At 39.4% G+C, this 17,296-nt stretch overlaps 2 protein-coding genes across 5 annotated transcripts; both read left to right on the plus strand.

The window, feature by feature from the left end:
• The first annotated feature begins 5,345 nt into the window (after positions 1-5,345).
• Positions 5,346-8,800, plus strand: mrps2 (mitochondrial ribosomal protein S2). The gene is made up of 4 exons (XM_026355177.1): positions 5,346-5,497; positions 5,720-5,836; positions 5,922-6,042; positions 7,082-8,800. The coding sequence occupies exons 1-4, from the start codon at positions 5,473-5,475 to the stop codon at positions 7,626-7,628; spliced, it is 810 nt and encodes a 269-aa protein (XP_026210962.1). The 5' UTR covers positions 5,346-5,472; the 3' UTR covers positions 7,629-8,800.
• Positions 8,801-8,915: 115 nt separating this feature from the next.
• dipk1b (divergent protein kinase domain 1B) lies at positions 8,916-16,284 on the plus strand. 4 transcript variants are annotated; one of them, XM_026355173.2, is made up of 8 exons: positions 8,916-8,948; positions 9,655-9,709; positions 9,820-9,925; positions 10,209-10,293; positions 13,323-13,457; positions 13,761-13,868; positions 14,011-14,190; positions 14,445-16,284. In XM_026355173.2, the coding sequence occupies exons 4-8, from the start codon at positions 10,279-10,281 to the stop codon at positions 15,255-15,257; spliced, it is 1,251 nt and encodes a 416-aa protein (XP_026210958.1). In that variant the 5' UTR covers positions 8,916-8,948; positions 9,655-9,709; positions 9,820-9,925; positions 10,209-10,278; the 3' UTR covers positions 15,258-16,284. The 4 variants fall into 4 exon arrangements, with proteins under 4 accessions (XP_026210958.1, XP_026210957.1, XP_026210959.1 ...); XM_026355172.1 differs by having other exon boundaries at positions 9,820-12,745; XM_026355174.1 differs by lacking the exons at positions 9,655-9,709; positions 9,820-9,925 and having other exon boundaries at positions 8,927-8,948.
• Positions 16,285-17,296: the final 1,012 nt, after the last annotated feature.

The raw sequence follows: 17,296 nt of genomic DNA on the forward strand, positions 1-17,296 counted from the left end.
CATAATGAAGTGCTGACATTCCATACAGGGAAAACCCCACTGGTTTGATCACACAGTAATATGAGTTTAGGTTTCCCCTTCAGAAACTACATGTTGTGTATTTAACTGGTGGTAAGATTTAAAGACTGCTAATGTGGGGGTCGATGACCCCAGAGCGACTCCCCCTCCGACTCTTGACCAAAAGAGAGCGGTAAGGTTCCCCCTTTTAACAAGTCTCTGCAGGCCCATCCGTCTTCTCAGAGAGCCTGTCAGTCTGTGCTCAGGGATTTATCAGGCTGAAAAGTGAACTAGCTTTCACTGGAACAGGCGCTATCAGGGGGCTGCTGGGCACAAAGGGACCCAGAGCCGGAGCTGCTGCTCAACTGTCATTTAACTTTGTTTTAATTGATCCTCACTAATGCATAAAAAATCTGTTTCTATTACCAGTGATTGACTTTAGTTTTATTTAGCCTGTGTTAATGGATCAAATAGAAATGCAAAACCAAACAAAGAGTTTCACTCCGCTTTACCACTTATCAAACTCAAACTGTGAAGACAGAGTTATTGGGTGGGTGGGGGGGGGGGGGTTGTGAGTTTAAACAGGAGCACAAACAGCCAGACTTGTACAGATGGTGTCTGACCATTGATCAGAGGCCTCACTAACAGTTCTTATCAGCTTCTCGGTCCATCGGCTGTCTGCACCAAGTTACTTTCACAGTTCAGTCGGCGCTCTGTGTTTGCAGACTCTTCTCTCTGTAGCAACATTTATTATCTCAGTTTGTGTGTGTGTGTGTGTGTGTGTGTGTGTGTGTGTGTGTGTGTGTGAAGAGAGGGTCAAAGAGCAAAAGAGGGAGGGTACATGAAGAGTATTCCCAGAGATGTGAGGTATAAAGGTGGCAGATGACTTCAGCGACCCCTCACTCTCCATCTTCATCAGGAAACTTAAAGCAATTAACTATTATCTCACAGCTGAGCCTTTGCCACATCTATTGAATTGAATCCCCCAGTGTCACTTCACAGCCTTTAGTGATGTGTGTGTGTGTGTGTGTGAGCCAACCTGAGCAGACCACATAAAAAGGTTTTAGTATTAATAAATATATATTCATGTTTAACAAATGATTTAGTAGTACTAGTACTTCCTAATACTTTTTTAAAAGCTATACCCGCAAATCTATGAATAATGAAAGCCTAAGTACTTCCTGTTGTCTTTTACCTGAACTTTATTTCCTATTTACTTTCTGCCTCCGTCACTTTACTCACCTCTGGTAGTGAAAAGCTGGTCTGTTCTCTCAGTAGCTGCACCCGACGGAGCAGGTGGGTGTAAAACTAGCTCTGCGTTTGTTTGTTTTCCACCACCACCTGCTGTTTCTTCCTCCTTTCATTTATTTGGGGTTTCCTCACTTCATCCCTCGCTCCTCTGTCTGTGGCAGGTTGTTCCCAAGCCCCGTTCACAGCAGGGATTCACAGATGGTAGTGAGATCATTTGTAGGTCGCACTAATGCTTTTGATCCACTTACACATCAGCTTCATGTTCATTACATGGTTGCATCGCTCACCCTTCCACTTACACATCAGCTTCATGTTCATTACATGGTTGCATCGCTCACCCTGACATGATCACACATCCTCATTGGTTTGACTGAACTGAAAGTTGCACATTTTTCATTTTGATGGCCACTGTTTGACAGGAGAATTGAGTTTCAACCCAAGTTGCTCCAAGACACCTGTTTTAAGAATCTATGACCCCAATTCAGTGTGTGTTTGTTTAGCTTTCAGCCCAGAAGTGCACTCACTCACATACACTCAGCCGGGCAAACACGGCTGAGAAGGACAGTTACCTTAAAGGTCACTAAAGGTGTGTTTATCTCTTCTCGACCTTTCACTGTGTCTATTCATGTCTAAACAACCTTTTAGTCTCAGCTGTCACCTTGAAACACTTGGTAGTCTTGGTTTGGATTGTGAGTTTGGGTCATGTGACCCCCTGTGGCTCATTGCAGACTAGTGTCATTTGGAGAAATCAAACTATTTTTTGTCTTATCTTAGAAATGTAACCATAAATTAGCTTTGATCAGATTACACATACTTAAAACCTTTTCTCACAGGTTCGTTTCCCACCGTGGTCATGACCCAGTGGTATTTTCATGTTTTCTGGCATTTAAAAACTAATTAATAACTCCACTGTTCAGCTTCGGTGCTTAGAAAACCCAGAGGATCAATTATCACGGTGGTGTAAGGCTAGTTTTGGAGTTCAGCCCCTCAACCTGGGGATAGAAAACTCATAAATTTGCTTCCACAAACACTTCGTGTCCCCAAAGTTTTTTTGAATAACACTTATATTTAGCTCTAATGTCCCATCAAACCCTTTTACCTCTTTGGAGTTATTTTTCTTTTAGTTCCCACTTACTACACATATGTAGGTGAGTGTATTTTAATGTTTTAACCTTATAGCTCTCTCATTAAGACGAATGTTGGTCCTTCTTGTGAACTTTTTAGCTCCATGCAGGGTCCTAGCCTGCAGGCATTTCATTAAGATTTTTATATTGTTATAAGTTGAAAACAACAAATGAGACTGGCCCTAAAACTTGAACCATTATATGTGTACATTTATAAATATCATAACCACTTTTTTAGTTTAGTTTTATGCATCACTAAACTCACAATCCTAATTCTTTGTATTAAGATGGAATAAAGATCGTATTGATTGTTTGTAAGAGTAAGTTGTCCTCAGACTGTGTTCAGTTGTATGTGAAATGGCCTTTTTCCTGCCAGGTCACATCACAGATGCTGTTTTTTGGGTTTTTGTTCATATAAATGTTGGCAGAAGCAAAAACTCCACCACAAAAATAATAATAATAATAAAAATACTCTTTCTATTCCCAGATTCAATATTGGATTTGATAATTTTTCAGTTATGTTTATTAACAAGGGGACATGAGCTCATATTCTCAACTATGATAAAGTGAGAAACACAGTTTCTCAGTTACAGTAAGTGTCAAGAAAAAGTATGTGAATTAAGTGCAATACCAGTAGAATTATTTACTGGTTGGTCCCCCCATGTCCTGTAGCTGTGGATCAGACCTGCACATTGTTCAGGAGGAGTTTTAGCCCATTCTCTCTGCAGAACTGTTTTATCTCTGTCATATTCTTTGGATGTCTCATGTGTGTGGCTCTATTAAAGTTGTTCCATAGCATCTCTATTGGGTTGAGGTCTGGTCGCTGACTTGGCCACTCCAAAAGGTGGATTTTGTTTATCTGGAGTCATTCTGTTGCATGTTTTGGGTCATTGTTCTGTAGTATCACCCACCTTCTACAGAGTTTCAGCTGACGTACATATATTCTCACATTAATCTAAAGAATGTTTTGAATCACTGCTGTGTGTTCTTTCCAAATAGTTCAATATAGTTTCATCAGTCCACAAAGCATTTCACCAATACTGCTGTGGAGTTTCAATGTTGTCTTTGGCAAAATTTAGGTGTGTTGCAATGTTCTTTTTAGTCAGCAGCAGCTTCCTTTGTAGTGTCCTGTCATAGACACCCTTCATGTTCAATGTTTTACCTAAAACCATGAGATTCCAAAAGGTTCACATACTTTTTCTTGCCACTGTATATAGTAAAAACAATTACATACACCATGCTTTTAGGCCTAACTCATAAAGTAGTAGTAGTGGTAATTGTAGATGAAGCTGAATGTACATTTAATTACAGTACAATGAAGACGTACGCCCCTGCTGTAGCTCAGGGTTGTGTAACAGGCTGCTCATGTGCATGTTTTCAGACTCTCCATCACCCTTTTTCCTTGGTCTGGAAGGTTGACTGCCAGGAATGCACACCACCTGAGAGAGGAAGACTAAGGAGGATGTTGGATATGAAATCACTTCCTACTCAGACTCTGAATATAGTCGTGATGTCGTATAGAGGGGATGTTTACATAGTAGACTTTGGGGGCTTCTGACACAATAGGGACAGCTCACAGCATGTTTGTTGGGTGTCGGCAAGCATTGTACTGTAGAAACATATTTTCTCTCGCTCCGTGTGTGTTTCCAAGTGGACCTCAAGTTAGCTCTTTGTTGCTCTTCATTGTCCTATAGCATGCTGGGATATCTGTGTTCCTATTGTGCTTGGGAACATTCGGTTTTTCTGCAGGGGGTGCCACAGGAAAGCACTTGGAGAACAAGCTTTGTCTTTGTCATCATGTCACATCTGTGACTGGAACAAAAACTCCCGTACAACAGGTTATCATCTGTCTTCAGACGCTTCTAGCCTGACATTTATTTGGCAGCCAGCAGAAACACAACTCACTCCTGCATGAAGCAGATAGTCTCAGATCCCAGGTTTTTGAACATGCTGTTTTTGAATCACTTTCCAGCAGGTGTTTCAGGTTATCTGTGTCAAATGGACTCTTCCTTCCTCTCTCAGCCATGTCATGGCCTGTTTGACGGACTCATTCACTCTCCCTGTGGTCACAACATACAGGAAAGGGTTTTCTGTGATCTACGCTCTGTGTGTGTGTGTGTGTGTGTGTGTGTGTGTGTGTGTGTGTGTGTGTGTGTGTGTGTGTGTGTGTGTGTGTGATAGCAAAACAAGATGAATGTTTCCAAGTGTTTGAGGTGATTTCTGCCATATTATAGATTTAGACAGTCTGCCATCTGTGACCTACATCCACAAGAACTTTGTTTTCAATCTGTGATATAATTTAAACTCTATGTAATCAGTCACACAGACTAAAAAAAATACTTAGAGCTGCATTAACTGACTTTGGCCACTTGGAGGTGGTGCTGCATGCTTTAAGTACAACATGTTAACACCTGCACTGCCATAAGCTACTTAATGTGAATGAATACAGGTTAATGTCTATCATTGTTTTAGAAATATTTAAAAATTGATAGCTTTTATGTAGCGCTGAAACAGCACACACACTTCTGCACGCTTGGGCTGTTATATTCATGTCTCAGTAGACTGGACCGGTCCAGGAACTCATCAATCTCAGAACAAGAACTAGACTTGAGCTCTGCCTGGGACACTTTGCCAGAGTAATGACCTCGTCCGCCAATGTTTAAAAACCACAGGTTTTTAATACAAAATGTATCTTGAATGTCTGTATCCAAGTGGAATACGAGACTGTGGAAGATACATTTCTTGGCAGAGTAAGTCTTTACTTTAAACACTGATTTAAGTGATTTCTCTGTGTGTGAGTGTGTGTGAGAGGAAAGGCGCTTTTTTAATCTAATATGTTATACTCCAGTGTATCCAATGACCTCCACTCTGCTTCTACTTCTAACACAGGAAATTGAGATCTACAAGCTAATGGGCAGAGGAATCTTGTTATTATTAAGATATCAGCTTTCTCCACATCGTGACAACACAGGACTACGTTATTCTGCAAGTAACCAGTGGGGGGCAGCAGTGCGACTCAGCGGCGCCCATTCTGCCGAATTTCCACCAGTAGAAGAAGAACAACCGCGCAGGCGCAGTTTGCTGACCTTCTGCATCAAGCATGGCAGCCCGGGCATTCACGAGAGGTATTTGTATTATAGTATTTAATAATGTCGTCTTGGTATTTTGAGTGTGTGTTACAAATTGTAGCTCATTATGTAGATCAGCTGTGGTAATTTTAGCGTCATGTTTCTAATTCCAACAGACACACTAGCAACTTAGCTTGCAGCCCAAGTTAGCAGCTAGCTGGGTAGCTAGCAGCTAATAACGTTCATGTGTTTCGACGGATGTTTGTGTCTCATGTTTAGGACTTTTGGGGTTGAGACACTCACCGGCGGTTACAAGCGTGTACTCCTGTGGTGGACACCCTTTTGTGACAGCAGCGTCCGTCAAACCTCCTCAGCCCCACATTGATGATGTTACAGGTGGGTTGACGTAGCAGAGTGTGTGAGATGGATCGTCACGTCACTGTTCTCAAGACTGTCAGTAAAAATACATCTTTTCATGCAGAAAAAATACTACACATCCCGCTCGAGAAGCCGGACTTTTTCAATGTGTCAGAGCTCTTCTCGTTGAAAGACCTATTCGACGCCAGAGTGCATCTTGGTCATAAAAAAGGTTGCAGACACAGGTTGGTATTACATTTACATTCATTTAGCTGACGCTTTTATCCAAAGCGACCTACAACTGAGGTAAAAGATAAGCAAAATATCTAAACCTAGGAGAAGAAATTTAAACTAAAGACCTCTAGGAAGAACTGTTTCCATTTCATGAAGTGTAAGTGCAGGTTTTTTAAAACTGGGCATGAGGCTCAAGTGGCACAAGTGGGTGGGTCGTTTTACCATCGTGGAACCACTAAGCTGACCAGGATGAGGGAGTTTAGGTAGGTAGGTGCTGTTGAGTTCACCACTTTGTAGGTAAGAGTCAGGGCTTTGAATCTGTTACGGGCAGCTACAGTCAGGGCAGTGCAGAGATCAGAAGAGTGGTGTAATGTGTCCTTTTTGGCTGATCAAAAATTAGACGTGCTGCTGCGTTTTGAATCATCTGAAGTACTAGTGCAGCTGGTAACCCCGTCAGTATTACATTGCAGTAGTCCTGATGAGATATGATCAGAGCCTGCACAATGAGCATCTGTTCTTTCTGATGTTTAAAAAGGGAAAATCTGCATGCCCTTGAGATAGAGGAGATGTGGTCGGTCAGTTGATCATCAGTGATCAACTTAGCCAGATTTCTGGCAGACTTAGTGGGAACAATTACTGAAGACTCCATGTTGATACCAATGTTGTGCATACCCTAAATAATCACTAATTATTTAATAGATTTATTTAAGTATGCAGAGGAAAACACATTATTTTAAAGCTGTTTAAACTCATTTGGCTGTAGATTAATTAAATTAAATTAAAACCAGAAAGTGTGATATAATGAGGCTTCATTTGGGGTGGTCATGTGCAGAACTGCTGTTTCAAGAGTAATATAAGTAGTTATTACTACGAGTAACTATTCCAAGCTTGATTCACTAAACCCTTAAAACTCTGAAACTTTTTCATTATCTGGATCTGTGTTAAAAGCACAAGATGCTACAATTTTAAACTCATGATAAAAATTTAATTTCAGATGCAGCACAGTACAATGTATAAAAGAACAATAATGAACAAATGTTCCTTTTTTAGGCTTATGGAGCCTTACCTCTATGGCTGCCGTTTGGACCAAGACATAATTGATCTCGACCAGACTGTGGAACACCTTCAGCAAGCCCTGAACTTCACTGCCCATGTGGCGTATCGCGGTGGTGTCATATTGTTTGTTAACCGCAGACGCCAATTCACCCACCTTGTAGAGAACACAGCTAAGGATTGTGGGGAGTATGCCCATACGCGGTACTGGCAGGGCGGCCTCCTTACCAACGCCTCCATCCAGTATGGTTCAGGTGTTCGCTTACCAGACCTCATCATATTCCTGTCCACTCTCAACAATGTGTTTCAGCAGCACATGGGAATCAGAGATGCAGCCAAGATGAACATTCCCATAGTGGGAGTGGTGGACTCAAATTGCAACCCCAGCTTGGTGACATATCCTGTGCCTGGGAATGATGACACTCCAGTTGCCATGGAGCTGTACTGTCGCCTTTTTAAGATGACTATCAACCGTGCCAAAGACAAAAGGAAACAGATGGAGGTAATTCACGGCCTCTCAGCGCCAGCCACACAAAGCTCATGATGTTGAGAAATTATAAAATGCAATTTTGAGACTTTCTTTTGCTCCCATTCATCATACATCTGTATTTAAACTAAATGGTAGTGTTTGAGTCCAACTAGCCACACGGCTGCTCGTTCAAGGCTAAGGATGGAAAGAGAAGCTTGTTTCAACACATTGTGTCAGAGCTTTCAGCAAATTAAAAGATGTATGTGACTGACAACATTTGAAGCTTCTGATTTAACTGGTGCTCCAGGAGGCACTTCACTTAGTTAAGGAAATTTCATGTTTTGCAAATAAACTTTGTAATGTAGTATAAGAGGAGAATAAATTGTTTTGTCATGTCAAACTGCAAATCATTTTACTGTAATGTATTGCTCAGTACTGTATTTTTAATGCAGTACTAAAAGGCTTAATGACTAAAAACGTTTTTGGGCTTTTATTTAACAAGTACATTGATGAGGTGTCATCTCTCTGAGTTTTTTTGTTGTTTGTTTCAAAAAGAAAGCCTTAAAGCTTCATAAATCATTGTCTGTGCACTAGTTGTGCAGAATGTTTGTGTGTATGTATATACATATTAATATGTGCGTGTGACATATTGTTCTGTTTAACAATTGAGTTATGTCAAACCCATCTGGCATTGAATCTAACTTGTGGATCATTGATAGCACAGTTGCATTCATTTGATCTGATTATTAAAAATTCTCTTTATAGCAGTACTTAGACATCTTAGTTCTTATATTACCATCTGTCCAAAACTGAGTTTAACTTGAATAACTAAGAACATAGGACAATATGACATTTTTGCATGATATCTTACAGTTGACTATAAAAAATAGTCCACTATTTAAAGGAGTTCAAAATTTTAGTAATTCTATATCTGATCATTATGTTGAGATAAAAAATTTGTAACCATATGCCAAATTATTTTATCATGTGGCCGATGGTCTATGGCTTCAATGCTTAGCATATTAATTTTTTAAAATACATTTTTAAATAATGTGCTGTGTCTCAATTTCATATCATATGTAGCTCATTTTAAATCACATTAAAAAGCTACCTGGTGTTTATACTGTGTAGCATTAAAATTAGATCTTACCAGTTGCACATTAATGCATCAATTATTATACTCCAACAGTTTTCTAAAATATTTTATCTTATTATTCGATAGTTGGAACTACGTATTACCACTGTAGTATGTTATTATGAAGATAAAATATTTAAACAAACATTTCTTCCATTGGTCTTTCACAACATCACAGTTGTGCGTGTGTAGCGCAGTAAAAAGCTTGGTCGCTCTCGGCTTCCGTAGTTATTGACGCGTGACCGCCTGGGGACGACATGGTGAGTGTGCGACTTTAATAAACAATAAATAACTTATTCAGTGTTGTTCTCTACCGTATGGCTTCACACATTAGCTCTGAAATGCTAACACTGCGTAGCATTATGTAAACGTTAGCATTAAAAACTGAACGCCACTTGTTGGAAATAACGAGCTGATTAACGTTATAATCTGTCTATTAGCGCTAACACTTTGGGACCATTTGGAGTCTGTAGTCGCACATTCTGCCTTCCACGTGTTAAGCAACAGGCTGTTTTAAGTTGTAGGCTTTCCTGAACTCATATTTAATAAAGCACCACCAAGACCAGAGCTTCGCCTTTTCCGTATTTACTTTTTGTTGGTGCTGAGTGGGAGTGGCTGTGGAGGCCTGTGTGATACAGTATGTAAAGGATGTCACTGTTTTCCTTTCACATACAGTTACTACTTATTATTCTGGGCTGAATAGAAATAGATAAAGAAGATACATTTATTGTCTGTTTTCATGCAGAATCACACTGGAAGTGGTTTCCTGGTTTATAATCAGTTCCTAATAGTAGATGACATAATAGGAAGGGTTAATTAATCTGACAGTACTGGATGTTAAATTTGTCTATTACTAAGTTTATGTGCTTACAGGTAAAACTAAAATCAGTCCATGCTTTTCTCATTTCAGTCAGAGACTAATTGTTGCTTTAGAATAATATGGGTGAATTATTCATTTCTTAACAGATGTCGCTTTTAGTTTCGTCACATCAAATCATAAAGGACCCATAGAGCATGATTGGTATGTAAGAATAAAATGTTATAATAACATTTTAATATTTTAAATGGCAGTATTTAGTGTTGGAATAAAACATATTTACTGTGTTCATTGTATTGCTTTTGTTCTTGTAGATAAATGCAAAGCAGGAAAAAAACAGGCTTTGCCCGGATGAGGACTGCTGATCTCAGTTATTGAGATGGCAGCGATCCAGATAATGGTAACGAGTATCGATCACAGGTATCGATAAAAAAACCTAAGCTGTAACTGGACACGTTTTGCCCCTTGAGACGCAACTCTGGCTGCTGTGTCTTTGTTGCGCATTAGGTGGGCACAAAGTAACTGGCTCACGATAGCCCATTTTCGACTGTTTAGTGGACTTTGGGTATGGAACCGGGCCAGATATATACACACAATGTAGCACAAGTCTGATATATGCCTTTGAACTGAAAGTGGTCATAAAATTTGTATCCATGCATCTAGCAGAAAGCTTGCAGCATCTAATTATTTGTGTCTTTCCTAGTAATGAAGGTTTTCATCATATAGACGCCCAGTGATCACTGTGGACCAGATACGCCAGTGGAGCAGCAGCAATGATGCTTGGGAAGGTGAGAATTCTTGCATTTGCTTCCATAAATGCTCAGTGACGGTTACTTGAGAGAAATGAAAGGATTTGATAAATTACCTTAAATGTCCTAAAGTGCCAGTGGAGGAGGAGGAAACCTGCACATGAAGTAAAACTATCTTGAGAACACTACAAAGTAGTGTCTTTTGTTGAACTCACAGGCGTCAACAGCAACTCTCTTCCAAGGCTGTGTGTTTTATAAAATGACTCCATCTCTCTGACCATTGATGCTGTGCATTTATACAGATAATGATTTTCTATGTTTCTGTACTCTGACCTCCTTTCAGGAGGTCATGGTAGAAAGCAGGTTTTGTGGACGTTGCTCAGTTTCTGGCAGTATAATTGTGTCATTACTTAAATACTTCATTACTACATTAAAAATTGTCCAAATATTATTTTCACATTTTATCAAGATTGATTGTTTTGCTCAGTCTCAGTCTCAAGTGCAAAAATGGTGCTGTGAGTCAAATCTTTATTTGGATTTCATCATCCGGCCGATGCTTTTATCCAAAGCACCTTACAATTATAATGACATATTTATTAATCCTCTTGTGGGAATTGTTGTTGGACAGCTGCCAGAGAGTACGCGTTGGTTCTACTACAACGTTTCAGTCTCTTGACGAATTACAACTCCACACATAGCGACAAATTATACCATAATTAATACATACCAACGAGGATGGGATTCAAACCGACGGGTGCACAGCACAATGGATTTGAAGAGATAATAAGCCAGTGCAGATATAAGATAGCATTGTAACAAGTGTCCTTTTGGTATTTGTAGATTTAAAGTTGTGCAATTGTCCCATTTTGTACACAAAAATCCTAATAAACACATTTTCATAAAGTGAAAAAATGTGGACAAATGTTGAATCCATGTGTAATGACCAATAAACCAAACAAGTAAAACTGTGGTAGAGAAGTCGTCTACAAACTCCAGGGTTAGTGGTTTGATTCCTGGTTCCTCCTAGCTACATGTCAAGGTGTCCTTGGGCAATACACCAAAACCCTGTAGTTGAGGGTTAGGGTAACTGTCCAACCACAGTTTTCATTATCATTATATCATTATATTATCATTATATTAATGTCAAGCGATTTTTGGGTTTTGTATATAATTCTATATAAACATATCTTCTGTAAGGTCTAAACTCTGTAAAGCGCCTTGAGATGGCTTTGACAAATAAAATTGAATTGAATTGAACTGTACTGAATTACCAGGTTGTCGCATTTAAAAGCTTGTTTAGTCTTGTTTCATAGTTCAGTCACAGACTGAACTAAGTTTTCTCACCAAACATTTTTCCTAATGCACATTGCAAACAGCCTTACGGCCCTACATCAGTCGTAAACAAAAACATATTTTTACAGAATATTAACTAGTGCTCTAGCATAACAACACGCAACATAACACAATGGGCTATCCTACATTGACTGTTTTAAGAACTTTAATATCATGTAGTATATGTAATAACCAAACAGTTAGAGTAAAAACAAATGTGGTTAAGTAATAATTTGGCTTGTCACTACATACTGTGGTTTGTTCTGCATCTGAACTGTAAAAATAATATAAATTTAAAGTAGCTGTTAGACTATTGTATAGTTAACATATGGTGTACCTTTTGTATCTGTGAGATTTTATATCTTATCACTTATAAAATCAAATAAACTGAAATAAACTGATTAATTGATTTTCTTAATTATAGTATTAATTCTGATACATTTTTACTACATCACGTATAAAATCCTATAAATCTTACGATATTGTGCACGAAAACAAAGTCTTTACCAAGTGTTAAGGAAACAGAAAATGTCCAGGAACGTGTAGTTTATGTGTTTCTGTGTGTTACACCTGGGATGAACTGTGTTGTTGTTTACTCATCACACAGTGAAGGAAGCACAGAGATTTGTGTCGGCGGAATAAAAACATCAGCTGAGCTCCCGCATCTTCCCCTTTAACGCAGCGCAGTGATGAGACGCTGGGTACCAGGTTTTGTGCTCGTCGGGAGACGCTGGAGATTTATCTGCTGCTTTTATCAGATAGGATAAAAAAAAATACCTGCGTGTTAATCGGTTTTGCTGGTGGTCGCACATGTGGACGCCGAGGAAGAGGGTTTTTTTTAATTCTGGACTGTAGCGGAGCTGGAATCTGGAAATTGCGCTTCAAGGACGCTTCAAGCGATTTTAGATTTTTCTTCGACGAGTGAATTGTGTGATTGTAAAAGCGTCATTAGATATTATGGCACATCACGTGTCTGCTTATTACACCCGGGTTTCGTTTTATTGCGACGCATGGCGTGTGTTTGCTGTAAAGATGTGATCAGACAGGGTTCCCAGGTTTCTCGCTCCGCTGCCCCCCTCCACGCTCGCTCATGATGCCCAGGGCTCTGCGGAGACTGGTCCATTTGGTGCTGTTCTGCCCTCTGTCGAAAGGCCTGCAGGTTTGTAGCCTACAGCACCATGACAGTCTGCTAGAAAGTGTTTGCAGTTTACATGAGAAACCAACATCTTAGCTGTTTTACTTTAATTCAAAGACTGCCCACTGACCTACAGAGCTGAGCTGTGGGAAATAATTTGACTTCAAGTACTTTACATGGACACAAAAGGCAAAATGAAAAACTAAATTCAATGTCAGTGAGGTTCTGGTGAAATAAGGTTAAATAAAAGTACATAAAAAACAATTGTTTCTGCATTTTACTGCACTGTTTATGACAACTATGGTTATTTACACATAAGTATTAGGATCAGTTCTCTTACATGGTGCATGATATTAAACACAATGAATTAGGACACCAAATAATGAGCACTCTTTATTTCTTTATCCAAATTAATACTTTCGCATGAGTAAAGGATGTGTACTTCTGCCACATCCTGTGGATGTGAAAACCTCTTCTACCACAACATATTGGTCAACAGGAAAAGTGGCAAGCCATTTGTTCTTTGTTCGGTTATGTAGGCCTAATTTTTACAATCAGCTATCATATCTTCTTGTGTTTTCATTTCTGCCACCACCTGAAGAGTCGTCTCCCAGCCATTAAAGTGAAGTACCTTCTCCTGGCATGGCTGGGCATCCTCATCGCCAGCTGGGTCATCTACATGCAGTATGCCTCGTACTCAGAACTCTGCCGTGGGCATGTCTGCCATATGGTTATTGTAAGTATAGTCTCTAAATTCATAACTTAGTGACAAGGCAATGACCATGTCAGAGTGAGAGAATGGCTTTAGTTCACACATTGGACCTTTACTGTGGTTAAATATTAGAAGCACATAACAAATGAATTTAGGAAAAACAGACTTTTCTTTTATTTGGTTGTAGCGCTGGTCTCAACAAAATAAAAGCTTTTTCATAATGCTTTGTAGCAGATTTCAAAAAATAAGGGGATATGTTGAAATATACTGTAAGTATTAGAGCTTCCTGACTGATTCATGTGGTGCATTTCCTGTTTCCTTTTGCAGTGTGATCACTATAGAAGGGGGATAATATCAGGCTCATCCTGTAAAGCATTGTGTGATCAGAGAACTCTCACCCTGCAGCGATGCATGTCCACTTCCTCTGTACATCAGGTTAAATGAACACACACTCACACACACACACTGGATCACAGATTTTGCAGTTCATTATTTTACTGAAAGAAAATATGACAAAAGTCTGTAAAGTAATATTTGCACAAAACGGTGTCGTGTTATCATGTTTTTATACCTGCAGGTGTACAGTGGACTGTGGAAGGAGAAACCTGTTGTGATCAAGTGTGGTATTGAGGATCCAGTGAAGACTGATGGAGCTCCAGACTCTGCAGTGCTGCGACAGGAGATGACCTTATTTGACAAACCTACTCGTGGAACCTCTATGGATGAATTTAAAGAGATGCTGCACAGTTTTCTCAAGGTTGTTTTTTTTTTTCTTCAGCCCTTTTTTGTCGCATATGACAAAGAACAACTGCCACTAGAAAGCATCTGAATCTACATCTGAATATAAGATTCCTTGTGCATGATACACACTTTCTGTAATATCAGTGTTTTACCAGTGCAAATTTCCCCACCTCTGGAAAAATAAAGGTTTATTTTGTAAAGGTTTATCTTATATTACCTTATTTAACATGTACTACATATTAACCAAACTGTGTCACATCCTACTTGCAGGCTAACCTTGGGGAACAGTCATCATTGAGCACTTTGGTGGACAGGGTCATTACTCTGGCTGATGTCAACGAGGATGGCAAAGTGTCTCTAGCCGAGGCCAAATCTATCTGGGCTCTTCTCCAGATTAATGAGTTCCTCCTGATGGTGGCGCTGCAGGAGAAGGAGCACACCCCTAAACTGCTGGGCTTCTGTGGAGACTTGTATGTGACAGAGCGTGTGACCCACAGCTCCCTCTACAGGTTAGAGGTGCCTCATTACCTGCAGGCTCTGGTCCCCGAGGCTTTGAGCTCCAGCCTGAACCACTGGCTTGCACCAGCCTGGCCCCGCAGGGCTCGCATCACCATCGGCCTGCTGGAGTTTGTGGAAGAGGTCTTCCATGGTTCCTATGGGAGTTTCCTGATATGTGATGCCAGCCCTTACCATGTGGGCTACAATTCAAAGTATGACTGCAAGATGGCCAACCTGCGCAGTGTGACGTCTGAGGCAGTTGTTCGGGGATTTTTGAGGGGACGGCGGTGTGAGACTAATGCTGATTGTACTTATGGCAGGGACTGCACGGCCACCTGTGATCGACTAGTGAAACAATGTAATACCGAGGTTGTACAACCCAATCTTGCAAAAGTGTGTGTTTTGCTGCAGGATTTTCTGCTTTTCGGAGCACCTTCAGATCTCCGTGGGGATCTGGAAAAGCAGCTACGCACCTGTGTCACACTAAGCGGTCTGGCAAGCCAGATGGAGGTGCATCACTCACTTGTCCTTAACAATCTGAAGACATTACTGTGGAAGAAAATTTCTAACACTCAGTACTCTTGAAAAAAGACTGAAATAATCCAACTTGTACCTCTAAACAGTGAGAGTATTATTTCATGAACACATGTAATTCTGGTTTATGTTGTTTTGCCAAATGTTTTAGAAGGTTGTGGTTATAAATGTATTTTTCACTACACATTGACTGTGAATAACAGAAAACTGTGAACTAATGGCAGCGGGTCAAACAGGCTTATTCTCATAAAACCTAAGCCCTAATATACTGTATGCGTTATTTTGAGAGGTACATTTATCTGTCTAAACAATATATTCTCAGGGCATCGCCTACAAATTTATTTGTAAAAGAAACTCTGTATGTACGTAGGTAGTTCAAGCAACCAACTTACTGGATAGTTCTGGATTTCATAGCCCCTAGTAGGGAGAAACAGACAGATTGTGACAAGATGTGAGAGTTTTTGTACTGTAAATATTACTGGAAATAGATGTTTTGTTGATATAAAGGAATCTGCCCCTGAAGCAAAGACATTAAATACAAAAATCATAATGGATACACAGCATCACTGAAAAGGATCTTATAGACATGATCTGATATTGATGATATATTCAAAATTAATTAATTAGACTGAATTTGTAAAGGACAATCAGACATGATTACACTTTAATTGATTTCTTATCATGAATAAACATACGTTGTTTCAGACATCTCATTGTGTGTTAAGACATCTGCAGGAAGAAGGAAACCTGACAACAACATAAATATTCATTTTAAGTGTTGATATCATTTAAAAGGGAACAACTAATATAACAAAGTCAAACCAAACCCCCTCAACTCACTCTTAAACAACAGTTTAATCTTACACAGGCGAAAACGGAAGGTAACCTTGTTACTTGTAAATATTAATTTGTTGGTTTGCTTGAGCTGAAGAGATTCTTGTGGTGTGTGGTGTTACTAGAAGTGTTATCTGCTGCTGCTATCTGCTGGTGTTGGAAGCCCAAATTAGGTTGGAAGGTCACGCTTTGTAAGCTTTCACGGTCACTGTGCTTTACAGTGAAATAAATTCCTCTGGAGCCATTTTGGGGTGTTTGCCCATTTGCATTCTTTTAGAAGAAGATACTCCCTGCAAAGTTCAATGAAGGTCAAAATGTTTAGAAATACACATTTTCATCTTACACAACAATAATATGAATACAATACATTTATGCATTTGTTATCATCACATTGGGAATGTTGGCATACTCTTTTCTCTAATGACCACAAAAAAATAAATTCACGACATTAGGAACATTATTTATATACATAAAACGAAGAAACACATTGAAAACATGCAAAAAGGTCCTTAAAGGAACTTAATCAAGTCATTGAAGTCACTCCTCTCACTGCTGAAATGTGTGTTTTCGTGTATGCATCTGCCTGAACCTGGAGTGTTGCACTGACCATTCATTGGACACTTTATAATATATATGGTGTGAAATTAACAGCACTAATGTTTGTTAGATATAACTTTCTCTTGCTGAAGACATTGTGAAAACGTGGCTATATTATCTGGCACCTGTTTCCAGCTGTATTTCAGATGCACAAATTACACAGAATGGTAATGGTAATTGGACCCTGACAAAACAAGCTTTTTTAATAATTATTCAACAAGACATTAGAAGGGAACAAATGTATTTTTCATTAAGGTTAATTATGGTAAGGCATTAAAATATTGGCACTAAAAGGGTGATAACTACTAAAACATGGCATCCTCAGTTTGCCTTCAGGTGCTGTCGGATAAATACCGAATCTAAGCAGATGATAGTGCAAATAGTGCGTGATCACAGAATTGTAGTGCCTAAAAATCACTTCTAAAATTAAAACATAAATGCATAAACATAATTGGGGTCGGCTTTATGTGCTTGTGTGTGTGGTTACTTCATTTTCTCACATAAAAGCGGTATTTTCCGTGTTGTTTTTGCATATTTTTTTTTTTTTTTGTGCGTTTTGCAATACATTGCATGCCTTTGCGGACACACTGACATAGAAAGATCAAGCAGTCACTTACAGTCACACTGGATCCACATCACCAGAGCCCCGCTTTTAGTTA

Source organism: Anabas testudineus, chromosome 12, assembly GCF_900324465.2.
Source record: "Anabas testudineus chromosome 12, fAnaTes1.2, whole genome shotgun sequence".
Classification (NCBI taxonomy): domain Eukaryota; kingdom Metazoa; phylum Chordata; class Actinopteri; order Anabantiformes; family Anabantidae; genus Anabas; species Anabas testudineus.

Excerpts from the sequence above, each read along its gene's own strand:
- mrps2 (XM_026355177.1), top strand. The coding sequence starts at position 5,473 with ATGGCAGCCCGGGCATTCACGAGAG. Across the intron at positions 5,498-5,719 it reads AGCCCGGGCATTCACGAGAG|GACTTTTGGGGTTGAGACAC; the intron begins GTATTTGTATTA and ends TCTCATGTTTAG. Across the intron at positions 6,043-7,081 it reads AAAAAAGGTTGCAGACACAG|GCTTATGGAGCCTTACCTCT; the intron begins GTTGGTATTACA and ends TTCCTTTTTTAG.
- dipk1b (XM_026355172.1), top strand. The coding sequence starts at position 12,677 with ATGATGCCCAGGGCTCTGCGGAGACTGGTCCATTTGGTGCTGTTCTGC. Across the intron at positions 13,458-13,760 it reads ATGTCTGCCATATGGTTATT|TGTGATCACTATAGAAGGGG; the intron begins GTAAGTATAGTC and ends TTCCTTTTGCAG. Across the intron at positions 13,869-14,010 it reads CCACTTCCTCTGTACATCAG|GTGTACAGTGGACTGTGGAA; the intron begins GTTAAATGAACA and ends TTATACCTGCAG.